Genomic DNA, 15,587 nt, shown 5'->3' with positions numbered 1-15,587 from the left:
AAATACCTAGATAGTCTCATTCGTGAGGTAAACGTCCATATGTTGAGACTGTAGATTTGGCCTGATAGTTAACTTTCAAAACTTGAAAAGGTGTCAGAGGAGCTAGAGTGTGTAGTTATGCACTTATCAGAATTACAGAGAACCAGCAGTTGCCTTGGACAAAATAACGTTTTGTTGTAATCTGTTGAGGTCCAAATTACAGTCTACCTCTGCCATCTTTACCAAACCACTAGTCCTTAAAAAGGGTCAAGAGTAAGTGACTGATATAGTGCAAGTTATTTTTCAGCATAGCTCTGTCACTATATGAGCCAGCACTGGAAATGTTACTAGCAGTAGCAGGATTTTTTTCATTAATGAGTAAGAATGATGTCTGTATAGAGAATTGGCTTAATTTTTTACAGAATTTAGTTTACGTTAAGCTTGAATAGGTTTATTTAGAATTTCACTGGCTTTCCTAACCCTGAGTCAGTGATACCAAGGATGTAGTTGTAGTAATAATGAAAACAAGTGGAAAATTATTAGAGCTCCCAATTTCCATGTCTGTATCACGTGTCGTTCTTTCTCCTGCCCCTGCCTCCTCCCTGCTGAGCAGCACTGCTGTGGAAGATGTGAGCAGTTTAGCCTGCAGTACTGCTTTGCCTGGTTCTGTCCTTCCTCCACAGACATTCAGCCCCCAGTCCGCCCCCTCCTTGTCATTTCCCAGGGAAAGTGCAGAAGAGCTGTCAAGGCAGGCACTAGTCTGTCATCCTGCTTTCCACCTACACCCTTCCCAAACCTGACTCCCACGTCAGTCTCCACCACCACCATCGTCACCCACCCCGCGACACACACACACACAAAGAACAAAAACATTTTGTGAAAATAGACCTGTTGTGTAATTCAGGCATTATTACATTAACTATAAGTGTACTCAGTGCGGTAGTTAGGGAAGCTCTGTTTAGTACAAGACTATATTTTCCTATCACTAAAAGTCTCAGTGTAGTTATTATTTGAATTTGACATTTGCCAACAGCTGCCAAACCCTTAAACAGCTGTTAAGTAAGTAACCCCTACCCTACTCGTTTCGGAAGTCTGTTTTGCCAGTTTGCTATGCACACTGACTGCTGCCTGCCTATTAACTTTTATTTCTCCTGTTCTCTGAATGCCAAACAGAAAGTAAAGATATCCAAACAAAAAAGAAGGCATCTCTAAAAGAAAATGGCTAGAACACAGAGGGAAATCAGACAATAATTGCCCACAAAATCAAATACCAGATAAAGGGGAATGGAGTGGGGAGAAGGAGTGAACAACAGAAATGAAACGGTGACGCACAGTGACTGAACTTTACTGCAACTCACACATTTCTTCAGGTTTTTTCACTGCCATAGCCTGCACTTACTCTCCTACAATTATTCAGAACTCTATCCAGTGACCAGGGAATTTACTCTACCAGTTGGATGGAAGAAGTCTCAGTTCAGTCCTACTGATAGAGAGTTAAGTGGGGGCCACCTTCCCCCATTCCCCCACCCCTTTAATAGCTATTGTCCATCAAACAACAGTCTATTTATTTTGGTACCCATTTTTAAAGTATGGTCTGTATTCATAAATATAGTCTATAATTTCTAGTAGTAGGAAAGACATTTTCTAAATAACAAGAACAAATGGAACTTTTTAAAAACTGCTTTAAACTACAATTCACATTCCATAAACTTCACTCATTTAAATTTTCAATTCAGTGTTTTTTAGTATATTTACAATTGTGCAGCAGTCACCATAATCAAATATTAGAACATTTTCATTCCCCCTGAAAGAAATCCCATGCCCATTAGCAGTCAATCTCTGTTCTCCTCCTAATTCCCTACTTCCACCTGTAGGTAACCACTAATTTACCTTTTGTCCCTAAGGATTTTCCTATTTTGGGCATTTCATATAAACAGAATCATAGGTGGCTTCTTTGGGTGAGTCTAATATTCTCAAGGGTTATTTATATTATAGCATATATTGACATCTCATTTCTTTCTTTTGTCGAGTAGTATTTCATTGTATGGGTATACCACATTTTGTCCATTCATCAGTTGATGGTCATTTGGGTTGTTTCTGCTTTTTGGTTATTATGAATTTTGCTTCTCTGAACATTTGTGTACAAGTTTTTGTATAGATATATGTTTTTATTTCTCTTGGGTACATACCTAGGAGTAGAATTGCTGGATCGTAGAACAAATGGAATGTAACCAATCTTTCTTTGATTCAGAGTTTTACGATTATTTGATGCAAACTGTCTCATCTTTTTAATCCAGATGTGGATGCCAACAGAGAGCTGCCACTCACACAGCCACCTTCAGCCCACTCATCCATCACCAGTGGAAGCTGCCCAGGAACTCCAGAAATGCGCAGGCGGCAGGAGGAGGCTATGCGGAGACTAGCCTCTCAGGTACAATAGGATTCTCAGGTTGCAGGCATGCTAGTTCCATTTTAACATCAAGGGGGCAAAGGTAGGGAGACCCTTGGCAAAGTGAACAAAAATGTGTACAGATATACCATGAGAACCTGGAGAAAAGTTTCTTTCTTTGCTGTTCCTAGAAAAATACTTTATTATTATGGCATCTGAACCTTATTGTTGGAAAGGCCCTTAGAAATAACCAGAGTCCCATAATAAATAGATAAGGAAGTTGAGACTCAAAGAAGTTATACAGTTTACCCAAGATCACAGTATAAGTAATCAACAGTTTTTTGTTTTCATTCTTAGCTCAAAACTCTTCCTGTTATATTACACTGTGATTTTTTTTTTATCTGTTTGGGTTTTAAATCTCTGTTTTTATCAAAGTAACATATGCATATAGTTTAGAAAATGAAATAATGCTCAAAGACTTATAATAAAAACCAGCAATTCGCTTGCTCTCCTCAACCCACTCTCTTCCCAAAGGCAGTCACTTTCAACTCTTAGGGCTGTTTCTCTGATTTTTACCTCCATGTTCCTAAACAATACTCATATACTGCTATAACTTTTCTCATCTGTTTTACACATTATCTATTGCTTCTTATTATGGATGGTGAGAATTTTAGCTCTTCATCTTCCTTCCTTCCTCTAATATCTCAGTACAGTTATATCATGATTTTTGTCTGAATCTATATTGTAGTATTTTCAGCATTGATACTGTATGCAAACACTGCAGAACCAAGGATAGCATTTCCTTCTTGAGCAATTTTGTTTTCCCTGGGGTTATGAAATGCCTCATTTTAAAATTTGCTCATTTTTCTTCACACCTATGGCTGTCATTCCATAACTCTTAATAGCTTTGTAAAATTCTTCTCAGTACAATTTTCCATCAGTTACATTGTTCCCCCCGGAGACATTCATCCTAGTACCCTCCATTGAGCTCAGTCTGGACCTAGGATGCTCTCAAGGCTTGCCACCTGGTTGTTATCCAGGAAACCCGTGTTCTCTTCTGTGTTTGATCCCATGTCATCTTCTTTCTTGATTTTATTCCTCATTTTGGTGAAGCACATCCTTCACTAGCTTCCTAAGAAATAATACATAGGAGATAAGTTTTTCGAGACCTAGTGTTTCTAGAAGCATCTTTATTCTATTCTCATAGGTTACCATTTGTTCAACATAATATAATTCTAGGTTAAAAATTATTTTCCCTCAGAGTTTTGAAGGCATTGTTCCATTGTCTTGAGCTTTCAATATTGCTATTAAATAATGTGGTACTATTCTTATTCCTAATTATTTATATATATCTTTTTTCTCTCCGGAAGCTTTTAGAATCTTCTTCCTTCCTTCCTTTCTTTCTTTCTTTTTTTTTTCGGTGAGGAAGATTGTCCCTGAGCTAAGATCTGTTGCCAGTCTTCCTCTTTTTTTTTTTTTGTTTGGCTTGAGGAAGATTGTCCCTAAGCTAACATCTGTGCCAATCTTCCTCCATTTTGTATGTGGGACATTGCCACAGTATGGCTTGATGAACAGTGTATGGGTCTGTGCCCGGGATCCAAATCTGTGAACCCCAGGCTGCCAAAGGGGAGCACCTGAATTTAACCACTATGCCCTTGGGCCAACCCCTAGGATCTTCTTTTTATCACTGTTGTTTTGGGGTCTTTTTTCATTTATTCTGTTGGTACCTAGCAAGCCCTGGAGATGTTCTTTGATTCTGGGAAATGCTTTTGTATTGTTTATTGATAATTCCCTCACCACTATTTCCTCTCTTCTCTTCTTCTACAACTTCTTTTAATCAAAAATTAGGTTTGCTGTACTGACACTCTAGTTTTCTTAACTTTTCTCTCCTGTTTTCTTTACTTTTGTTTGTCTATTTTGGTTTTTAATCCACCCTTAAGAATTTCCTTAATATTACTTCCCAGTCCTTTCACAAAAAAATTTTTGTGCCTGTCATAGTCTTAATTTCTAATAGCTGTTTCTTTTCCCCAGTTGTCCCCTTCTTTTCTGTAGCATCCTGTTCAATATGGATGCAGTATATTCTCTTATCTCTTACTTCATAGTTAGGTACTGAAAAACTCATGGGAAGCTTGTGTGTATAGAGAGCTTAACTATAGAGCATTAAGACAACCCACCATCTTTGTTGGAAATAGTCAAAAGTCAGGGTCCATAAGGTTTTTTTCTTGTGCTCTTCATCTTCTCTAGCAAAGAATCCACCAATCTCCTCCCTGGAGGGTCTCTGTTCTGGGTACCAGCATTCTGGAGCTAGGCAGGAGAAAGGGGCAGTTTTCGCCGTTCACTATGCAGACTTTGACTTAAGTCCCTTGTTTCAGTCCTGCATCTGATCCCTACCTACTCTGTGTCTGGTGTCCCTAAGTCTAGATTCTCTCTAGTTTACTTTGTCTAGTGAATATAATTATTTTTCCTGTGGGTGTTGGGGAAGGTAGTCACCTGGCTGGGCAGGGTGGGGATAGATATCTAGGGATCTAACTACTCCTTATATAAACTTTGACTAATTTCTGTGTTGTCAGCTCTCTTCCTCACCCCCACCCTCCACAGAGCCTGGTGCTTCTAACTCCTACACTTCTCTGAGGTTTTACAGATGATTTGGCTTCTCCTGCTTTGTTACTACCTCCAGCAGGTGTTTGTTTCACCTTCTTCTGTTAAGTCATTTATGAATCCTGCATTCACCTCCCGTCTTTATATATTATAATCAGAGATTATAGCTAGATATCCTTATAGATGGATTTTGAATTCCTGTTTCTTTTTCTCCTTTTATTTTTGAGGATTTTCCAGAGAAGAATAGAGTGTAAAATGTCTGTCTCCAGTATTTAAAGAAGTCTCTTGTCATGGTTAATTAGTATTGAGGAACAGGGAGTCATCTAAAATATTATCAGCTTCTAATTTCTTTATCGAAATTGAGTTCAGCTCAGAGCCACAAGCAGCATATTTCCCCGAACTACGTTTTTGATTGTCCCCACTCATTGGTGCACACTCATTTATCAGTGGGCTTCCGAAAACAGTCTGAGATTCCCCTCGTCTTCTTTGCTCAGTGCAACTTTAAAAGACGTCTCTGTGTTTTCCTAAATAATCCTCTGTTAACTGGCTGCATCCTCCTCCTTAGATAGAACAATCAGAATATATTACCTTAGAAATACACAAATGCTGAAGAGCTTGCATCATCACAGTCATTCATTTAAAACGTATGTTTGGAATGCCTGGAGTACAAGACTGCAGTTAAAGCAGTGAACAAAACAGACACAACCCCTGCTGTTATGTAGCCATGTTCTCATGGTGGGAGAAGGCCAGTAAACAAATATATAACATGTCACGCGGTAATGAATGCTGAAAAGAGCTTAGAGAATTAAGTCTCCCCGCATTGTCACTTCTCAGTCTGTCTCTTATTGAGAGAAAAAGTCCCAAGATGTTTATGTTTAATATTTTAAAAGTATTTTATATGTTGTTAGTAGGAAATTAGTGACTACACTTACATTTTAAATTCCATGATTGTATCTTCCTTAGGCAAAATATAAATATTTTTTGTACCTAGACATTGGATATTTTTAAGTTTGTATTAAACATTGTATAAGAAATGGCCCTTTAGATTAAAATTGATGTGTATGTTCAATATTTGGAAAAATGTTAAATACTGGAAGTAGGAAATTAGTGATTATTTACACTTAAGGAACATATTTTAAATTTTATGATTATTTCTTCCTTAAGTAAAGTATAATTAACATCTGTTTGCATCTAGAGATGGGATATTTTTAAATTGGTACTAAACATTGTATAAGAAATGATGTCTTAGATTAAAATTGAATATTATCCAAGTAATCGTGCCACATATTGCAGTTTAGGTATACAGTTTGTGCTGTAGAAGCATAGAGCAGCAGCAGCCAGCAATCTTATTTCTCATCTATAACAAATCAGTAAGCAGAAATTCTCTTCTCAGTAAGGTTTTCAAATCAGTACTTTGATGAAGTAAGCTAATACATGAGAATTAAAAGTGTCCTTGAAAAACCTCTTAATCTGATAGACAATGTTCTTAGTGTCAATTCTTATATAACAGTGATTATCATTGGTATTTCATAGTATTCCTGCTGCTTCCTGTGCTGCTACTTAGTTGAGAACACTGAAGAGTTTTTGTCACCGCTTTAGAACAATTTTAGTTATTCAAGAAACACTTTCCACTTGAAGTAACAGATTTTGCTAGGTTGGCGTCCCTTACAAATATTCCCAGTTAATATTACATATTTCTTCTGAAGTATAATCACAGGAGAGGGGCACAGAGATCTCATTAAGGGCCTTTCCTAGATACGTGAGTTTAACTCTCTAGCTTTTCCAGGCTTCGAATCTGTTACTACCAAGTGGTTATACATGCAGAATTCACCAGACAAGAAGAAGCCAGCTTCCATTTACTGAGGGCTTAATGTGTGTTGACTTCAGCACTATTTATATTTATTGTTTCATTTCTTCATTCTTACCTTAACCCTGTGAGGTGGTCATTATTATCCCCATTTTACAGATAAGGAAACTGCTTCAATGATTAGTTTTTTCAGGGTCACGCTATTAGTAAATGGCAGATCTAGGATTCAGAGCTGGTATTCACCCCTCTGAGGTGAGTCCTGTTATTTTCCCCATTTTACAGATAAGAAAACAGAGGCTCTGAGGTGAAATAACTTGCTGAGATAAATAGTACATAAACAAACTGAGTCAGGCAGGTTCCAGAGCCCATGCTTTTAACCACTATACTATGCTGCCCCTCTAGTGTGACGGGAAGGATTTTTGTTTAGTATTCTTTTGGAAAATCTATCAATAATTGAATGTGGCTTTAAAGCAAGAAAATTATAATAAAGGAGCACCTTTCAGTCATTCTTTTTCAGAAAAGGGCTTCATGCAGCTAGAAGCTCCTGTCACATTAGATAAGTTTTCACTGGCTTAGTCCTTAGACTAAGAAGCTAATACATCTGAAATAAGCTAATTAGAGAAACCAGCTAATTTTAACAAGTGACACAGAGATACAAAAAGCAAAGTTTTTTTTCTCTAAGGAAATCTATGTAAGAAAAAGAAATGTCATCCTTGCCAAGAGACTAGTTCTGTACTAAATCAGGGGGATGTCAAATGATCATGGTTCCTGAAATTATTGCTGCTGCTGTTAAACCTGTCAGCCCCAAAGTAACCATTTCAGCAATCCTGTAATAGGAGCGCATTGAGCATGATATGGAGCCTTAAGAGACCCACACCCGCACATATACACAGAGGAAAAAAACAAAAAAACAACAGCAATGAAGTCTAAGATTTGATTTATGCTGCACTTGGCTATTTTTGAAAATATTTACATTTTAGGAGAAATGGGATCCTAACTAAATAACAACGTGTAGATGATGTTTTATAAAATTTGTATAGGACATTTTTCCTCTAAAAATTAATACTGAAATTTTATAGTCAGACTCAAATTTCGTCTACATTCAGGATGCTGAATATGGGAAACAACCTTGTTTGTTTGTCAATTTCAGTGTTTTTTTAATCTGTCTCTTCCACGAAAATGGGTCAGTGTTTAAATTGTTGCTCACCGTTGTATCCCTCACTCTTAGCACAATGCCTGGTACATAAGTATTTGTTAAATGAATGAATAAACTGTAGTCTATTCTTTATACTGAAGCGTGAGTAATCTTTCTAAATCATATATTATTTTTTGCTACTTAAAACCTGTAAATGCTCCTCATTCTCTTGAATGAAATTCAAACTCCCTTCTTAGAACATCACATAAACTGTAATAAAAAGGCCTTTACTTTTTAAATCTAGCCCAGGGTTTCTCAGCCTCAGCACTATTGACATTTTGAGCCAGATAATTCTTTGTTTGTGTGGCTGTCCTGTTTATTGTAGGATGTTTAGAAGCATCCTTGGTCTCTACTCACTACGCAGTAGCACTCCTCCAACCCATAGTTGTGATAACCAAAAATGCCTCCAGACATTGCCACATGTCCCCTGGGAATCAAAGCCACCCCCAGTTGAAAACCACTGTTCTGTCTTATCTCCCACCATTCTCCACTCACTCACACTCTAGCCACAGTAAAATTAATTTCAATTCCTTGAAAGCGTAAAGCTGTATCTTGCCTGAGGGCCTTTGTATGCACTGTTTTCCTCTGCCTGGAACACTACCGTCCTCAGTTCACTCCTCCTCAACCTTCAGATCTCAGCTTAAATATTACTTCTTCTAAGAAGCCTTGTCTGGCTCTCCTAAGTTACTTACTTAGATGACCCATCTGTAGGTTGTCCCAGCACCTTATATTTCCTCTCTCATAGTGCTTTTTTTCCAGTTTCATTGAGACGTAGTTGACATATAACATTGTATTAAAGATGTGCAATGTAATGGCTTGGTATGTGTATATATTGTGAAGTGATTACCACAGTAAGTTTAGTTAACATACATCACCTCACGTAGTTAGGAAATTTTTTCTTATGATGAGAACTTCTAAGATCTATTTAGCCACTTTCAAATATACAATAGTTTGTTGTTAACTATAGACACTGTGACATTACATCCCCAGAACTTATCTTATAACTGGCAGTTTCTACCTCTGGGCCACCTTCACCCATTTCTTCCACCCTTCAACCCCCCCAACTTTGACAACCACCAATCTTTTCTTTGATTCTGTGAGTTCAGTTTTTTTAGATTCCACATATAAGTAAGGTCATACAGTATTTGTCTTTCTCTATCTGACTTATTTCATTTAGCATAATGCCCTCAAGGTCCATCCATGCTGTCACAAATGGCAAGATTTCCTTCTATTTATGGCTGAATAGTATTCCATTGTGTATATGTACCGCATTTTCTTTATCCATTCATCCATTGATGGACACATTGGAATTTAACTGATACAAATGCCAGTCATTATGTAAATTAAATTTTTGTGTCCAAATGAATTTCAGATATTCAAAGCTGCCCTTTTTTTATGTGACATTAGCTTAATCCTGTCACAGACTATTCATTTGAGGTAGAAAATGATCTTTGGAGAGTGCAGGCCTTAGACTTTTAATACAAGCCTGACAGATTTGCTGCCAGCCAGTCATTTGATTAGAGCCTTTGATGAGAATTATCCTTAGTTTTATCATTTCTTGTGTACAGCATTAATTCAAAAGCTTTTTATACCCAAGGCTATACTGACCTCTAGTCTTCTTTTGTCGGTATAGCCTACAAACCTGCTCTTTTCACAGAAGTAATCTGAAATTTACTCACTGTCTTCTTCAAAGAATTAATACAGTTCTGATCATATCAAATATATTTTGGATAAAATTGTTTTAATAAAGAGTTTAAGCATTTAACGTAAGAAAAACTTGAGATGGAAAAAAATTACTAATATAAGAAAGACATAGCTGAAAATGAAATTTCAGCAAGTCATTTTGAGAGACAAGCATTCACCAAGGATAAAGGTTTTATCTGCTGATTTATTGGGGGTGGACTAATTCTGAACCATTTCCAAGAAGTTGGAATAATAATGACTAAGTATGGGTGGCCATGATGACTTCCTCAGAGCTGTAGAGAGTGATCTAATATCTATCACTGAACACTGGTACATTGAGAGACTCGAAGAAAAAGCTACATTCCCAGGCTTAGTTCCTATTTTTATACATAGGGAAAGTTGTAGATAATGTCAACAGACACTTTGGGGAAAGTACAAAATGTTTTTGACAGATTGTATGTAATATACATTTATAACTTCTATATAACACATATATTATATAAGTACTTTGAAATGTCTAGTAAATACCTCTTATGAGCCACAGTGCTAATGTCATGAAGAAGTTGAATGGTCTTTCCGCCTAATTTCTGTAAAAGAATTGAGACTTTATTTTGAAATAACAAAGAAATACCTAAAAGAAAGAAAGGCAGCTACAGAAGGGGCAACTTTAGCATTGACCTTTGTTAGATAAAACCTCATTCAGCCAAGAGCACAAATGATTTTTAATGAAATCAGTGAAAGAACCTTCTTTCTAAATTTCAGAATATTTATCTTCAAACTTATATCCCATTACTTTAGATAAAGGGTAAGCTATAGCTGATTTATTCAGCAGTGCTTCACCTCGATATGTGAAATCAATTGAGGTAAAATATGAAAATTCACATTGATTCAGAGGTTTGCTGTTTGCTTTTTTTAAATTGGAGATTTATATCCATGTGGACATAACCACTGACATTCACTGTTCATTGAGAGGACAGATCAATTGCTGCCAAGTTTTCTCTTTGGGTTCCTTACACTGTGCTTAAGATAGGTAATAAAGCAATGACCAATCTATCTAAAGAAAAGAATGGAGATTTTTTAAACACAATTTCTCATTTCCAGTTCCATATTATACTCTGACACCATTGCTTCACTCACAAGCAACGTGAGTTATATGTGTACTATCCTCAGCTTTGTATGTATACTAACATTTCCTGTATCATTCAATTTTTTTTATGTTTAATGAGAAAGATTTCAGGTGTTTAAAAAAAAGTGACATTTCCAGCGTTTGTTAAAGAGCTAGGATGACCGTACCTGTAGAGTAGGAGTCTTTTCAAAAGGGTATTCAGAAAATAATTAATGATAATTCTTAAATCTGAATTATTTCATTTTTTATCGTGCTGCTTATAAAACAATTATAATTTAAAAAGTGATGACTTGGAACCAGTCCTATACCCCAGTGGTTAAGGTTCTGTACACTCTACTTCAGCAGCCCAGGTTTCAGGGTTCAGATCCTGGGCGCGGACCTCCTCTACTCATTAGCCATGCTGTGGAGGCATCACATATACAAACAATAGAGGGAGATTGGCACAGATATTAGCTCAGGGCAAATCTTCCTCACCAAAAAAAAGTGATGACTTGGGGCCAGCATGTTGGTGTAGTGGTCTGCTTGGGTGTCCTGGGGTTTGTGGTATCAGATCCCAAGCGTGAACCTACACACCACTCATCAAGCCATGCTGTGGCAGCATCCCACATGCAAAATAGAGGAAGATTAGCACAGATGTTGGCTCAGGGACAATCTTTCTCAGGCAAAAAAGAGGAAGATTGGCAATAGATGTTAGCTCAGGACCAATCTTCCTCACCAAAAAAAGGAGGGGGATGACTTATAAAAAGCATATGTGTTTGTTGTGACTAACATGTTTTTTCTCTGATTATTTTATTCCTAATGCTTTGTTATAAGATTAGACTTTCTATACTGCTCCATGCTGAATAAATATTAGAGAGATTAATGTAAATCTTTATTCTCAGACTTGCTTCCTATTTTTTATAATCCAGAGAGAAAACTCAATTTGTATTTATAAATTTTAATTGTGAATTTTGATATGGTATGTATATAATAGAAATATTGTATCAAATTTCTGATCTTAGATTGGGCAGTTTCTGAGTTAGCACCTTTTATTTTTGCTTGAAAAAGTTGAGGAATGGGGAGACAGAAGACAATGTTAGAGAATGATTATATAATAACATGGCTATTGTTCTTGCTACTGATAAACCTGTATGCATTCTCATCTTTCTTTTGAAGGTGGTTGCCTATCACTATTGCCAAGCGGATAATGCCTACACCTGCCTGGTACCAGAATTTGTCCACAACGTTGCTGCCCTGCTCTGCCGCTCACCTCAGCTGGCAGCCTATCGGGAGCAGCTTCTTCGGGAGCCTCACCTACAAAGCATGCTGAGCCTTCGGTCCTGTGTTCAAGACCCCATGGCCTCCTTCCGGAGGGGAGTCCTGGAGCCCCTGGAGAATCTCCACAAAGGTACAGATGAGGTGCAAAGAAAGTGAAAGGTGGAGGCTTTGGAGCCCAAGTTCACCTGGGGCATGCTATAGAAATGATTATTTTTATCACATTGCCGAAACTAAATGTTCCATAGCTGATGTCCTACAGGATACAGTAACAGATAAAAGATTTTACTTGAAAAATAAAAATGTCAGCAGGAATAGCCACTTCCTCCTTTTATTATAAAAATTCTCACTCTCAATTCCAGATATAATGCATTTTTCTTGTACTGAAGATAGTAGAGCTTCCAGTCCTTTCTGTAGAGTTCGAATAAATCAGTAAAGCCATAGCGCTAACTCAGTGTTGTGTAGTTTCTATGTGTAGAATCAGTCTTTGTGTTTGATTTTTTTTTCTGCTTTTTCTCCCCAAATCCCCGCAGTATATATAGTTGTATTTTTTTTAGTTGTGGGTCCTTCCAGTTGTGGCATGTGGGACGCCGCCTCAACATGGCCTGATGAGCGGTGCCATGTCCGTGCCCAGGATCCGAACCATACGTTTGATATTTTTTATTACTCCACAGTTTAGGTAAAATGAAACGGCATCTGTAGTTGTACAACTCTGTGTATATACTAAAAATCATTTAATTGTCCACTAAAAGGTATTTAAAAGGTATAAAGATATTTTTTTTAAATGGGGAAAAAGTGAAATTGAATCCATCTCCCTCTCATGCTCATACCTTTTCTCCCTTTTTTCTTCTGGAACTCTAGTGTTGGCTGTGCCCTCAGTACAACCGTCTCCTCCTTCACCCATCTCTGCCCCATCCTTTTAGTAATGTTTTGTCAATGCTGGAAGCCAAAGCAAAGGATTTGAGTAAGCGTGAGATTCCTGAGCAACCCTGTTTATTCCTGAGAGACTTATATACCTTTCTCGAGGGTTTCAGAGGTACTCATAAGAAAAGATGATTATAATTTCTATTCTCCTGGCCACCATCTTCTGTTATTTCAAGCTCCGTGCTAGTTAATTGGATGTCAAAGTTTCTCTTCTCAACTCTGATGACCTCTGTCTATACCTCTCCCACATATTAGCTTTACCTTACCCTAGACTTTTTTAAACCTTGGAATTTCTCCACACCTCATATATCACTTACATTAATAGATGACTTCTAAGTAATTCCTTCAAAGGAAAAGAATCTCAAAAACAAAGCCAAGATTTAGAACAATATAATTATCTTGATTAAGTGGGGCAAATATTCCTTTTTTTAATAAAAAAGAAATATATTGTCTACTCATGGGATGAATAGTATAATCTACTGGGAATTTATGCAAATGAAAATTTAATTTTATTAGCAAATGAATTATTCATTAAAGTGTCTAGATCATAATTTAAAGGATGTTCTTCATCTTTAGTCTTGAGAATGTTTTTCCCAAAGAAAATCTCAACAGATGCATTATCATCAGCCTTTTCTCCACTTGAAAATCTCACTTTATTATGAAGGAGCCTGGGTGAAGTTAAAGGAGGTACAACTGAAATGCTGGAGACAGTGGTGTGCTGGTACATTTTTAACAGCCAGCTGGGGGAGGAGGGCTGATTTGTAATATTTGCAGGTTTCCGTTGTGTGAATAAATATTCCCACCTTGGCCAAGTTCAAGCTGCCAGTTGCTTAACAACCAACCAGCTCTTGAAAATATTGTGCTGGGCTCTCCTGAACCAGTACAGGACAGCTCCAGCACACCACTGGGTGAGGCTAGGTAATGGTACTTAGTAGCAACAGATAGGTCTATTATATCTGCCAAGCAGAGTGCAATTAGAAAATTTCTCTAGGGAGGGGCTGGCCCCGTGGCACATCGGTTAAGTGCACACGTTCTGCTTCAGTGGCCTGGGGTTCACCGGTTGGGATCCCGGCTGCGGACATGGCACGGCTTGTCGAGCCATGCTGTGGTGGGTATCCCACATATAATATAGAGGAAGATGGGCACGGATGTTAGCTCAGGGCCAGTCTTCCTCAGCAAAAAGAAGAGGATTGGTAGCAGATGTTAGCTCAGGGCTAATCTTCCTCAAAAATAAATAAATAAATAAAGTAAAAAAAAAAAAGGAAAAAATTTCTCTAGGGAAATTAAAGACACTATTAAGCTTAAAGGAGCCAGGGTCCTCAAAATCAAGAACAGAAGAGCCCCAAGATGTTTGCATAAATCCCAGTTAGTTCCAAGCAACTCCTCTCGCTTCCTTTATTCTTTGACTCCCTGAAGAAATAATGTGTTTTCTTAGTGCTACATCATCTAGAATGCCATTTCATTAATAATCATTGTTAATAGTTAGAGCTGTAATCCATAATTCCTTTCTATTCCTAAATAGTCGCCAGATGAAAACAATAGTTAAAACTCTTCATAATATGAGAACTGACTTAGAGTACTTAGAATTGAAATTAAATTCCTTTATATAAAGCTTGAACTTTAGGGGAAGAATAGAAAGGCTTATTAATCATGCAAAAATATCTGTGTATTTTCACATGTGAAACTAAAATAGGTAGAGTTTCAGTTGCTCTTGATTCTTTTAAAGACTAAAAAAGCTAATCTCTTACTGAAGTCCACAGACTTTTCCTTCTGTCCCCAGCTGCATCTTCTTTTTCCTCCTCAGATATAATCTATTTCCCACTTCAGGCACTCATAACTTCTTGGCCTCTTCCCCCTGCTTTCTTTCAGAACCTATAAAATCCTAGTAACTTCTACTTGTTACTCACAATTCATTTATACTACAATGTTCATTCAACCTGAGGATCTTTAAATTTCTGATTGTTCGATGTACTCAAGAATCAATAAGCATTTAATGAGAGTGAAAGCCTGAAATCTCACCAAGCCTGCTTCTTCAGCCTAGCCCTAAAGATAAACTGGTTTTGTCAATTTAGGATAGTGTAGAGTCCAGGAGGAAAGTAAACACAAAAGTAGCAGATATTTGTCCTTCCCACATGGCTCCTTCTCCCCTGGGAAGATTACATAAGTGTCTGGTCTGATTGAAGCTGCTTTAGGAATAATCTAGGAGGCTTCTAGTTCTGTAAGATCTTGTGATCCAGGCTGCCTGGTTCAGAGCTGTCTGTTGGCTGGGATTCCTTTTCTCTTTTCCTCCAACCCTTCTTTCCCACTACACATTCACTTGTAGTCCCACATAATGCTCTTGACTTCAAATTAAACCTTTTTCTGTAAATTCCCAAAGGAACATGTGATACTGTTCTCTTTACTGCTATCAGATAGAAGAAAACAGAACACAGTTCTTTCAAATATGAGAGAAAAATGAATTTCCATGTGCAAATTCTCGTAACTGCAGTGCTCAGGCTGTCTCACAACTGATAACATGGGGGAAACGATGATGATACATACACTTCATATATTATATATGTGACAAAAGCTTTCACACCTGCTGAGAAACAAAATGAATTCACTACATGAATTATTTTGTCTTTTTAATAAA

The 15,587-nt window shown here is 37.3% G+C and overlaps 1 protein-coding gene across 14 annotated transcripts in view; it reads left to right on the top strand.

Annotated features, from left to right (window-relative positions):
- The window catches only part of TANC2 (tetratricopeptide repeat, ankyrin repeat and coiled-coil containing 2), a 388,516-nt gene that overhangs the window by 298,253 nt on the left and 74,676 nt on the right, over positions 1-15,587 (top strand). For all 14 annotated transcript variants that reach the window (XM_070227084.1, XM_070227082.1, XM_023652253.2 and 11 more), the window contains 2 exons: positions 2,277-2,410; positions 11,933-12,164. In XM_070227084.1, coding sequence (XP_070083185.1) covers positions 2,277-2,410; positions 11,933-12,164 — 366 coding nt within the window. The remainder of the gene's footprint in view (positions 1-2,276; positions 2,411-11,932; positions 12,165-15,587) is intronic.

The sequence above is a fragment of the Equus caballus genome, chromosome 11 (assembly GCF_041296265.1).
Source record: "Equus caballus isolate H_3958 breed thoroughbred chromosome 11, TB-T2T, whole genome shotgun sequence".
Taxonomy (NCBI): domain Eukaryota; kingdom Metazoa; phylum Chordata; class Mammalia; order Perissodactyla; family Equidae; genus Equus; species Equus caballus.
This window is presented reverse-complemented; position numbering and strand designations above follow the sequence as displayed.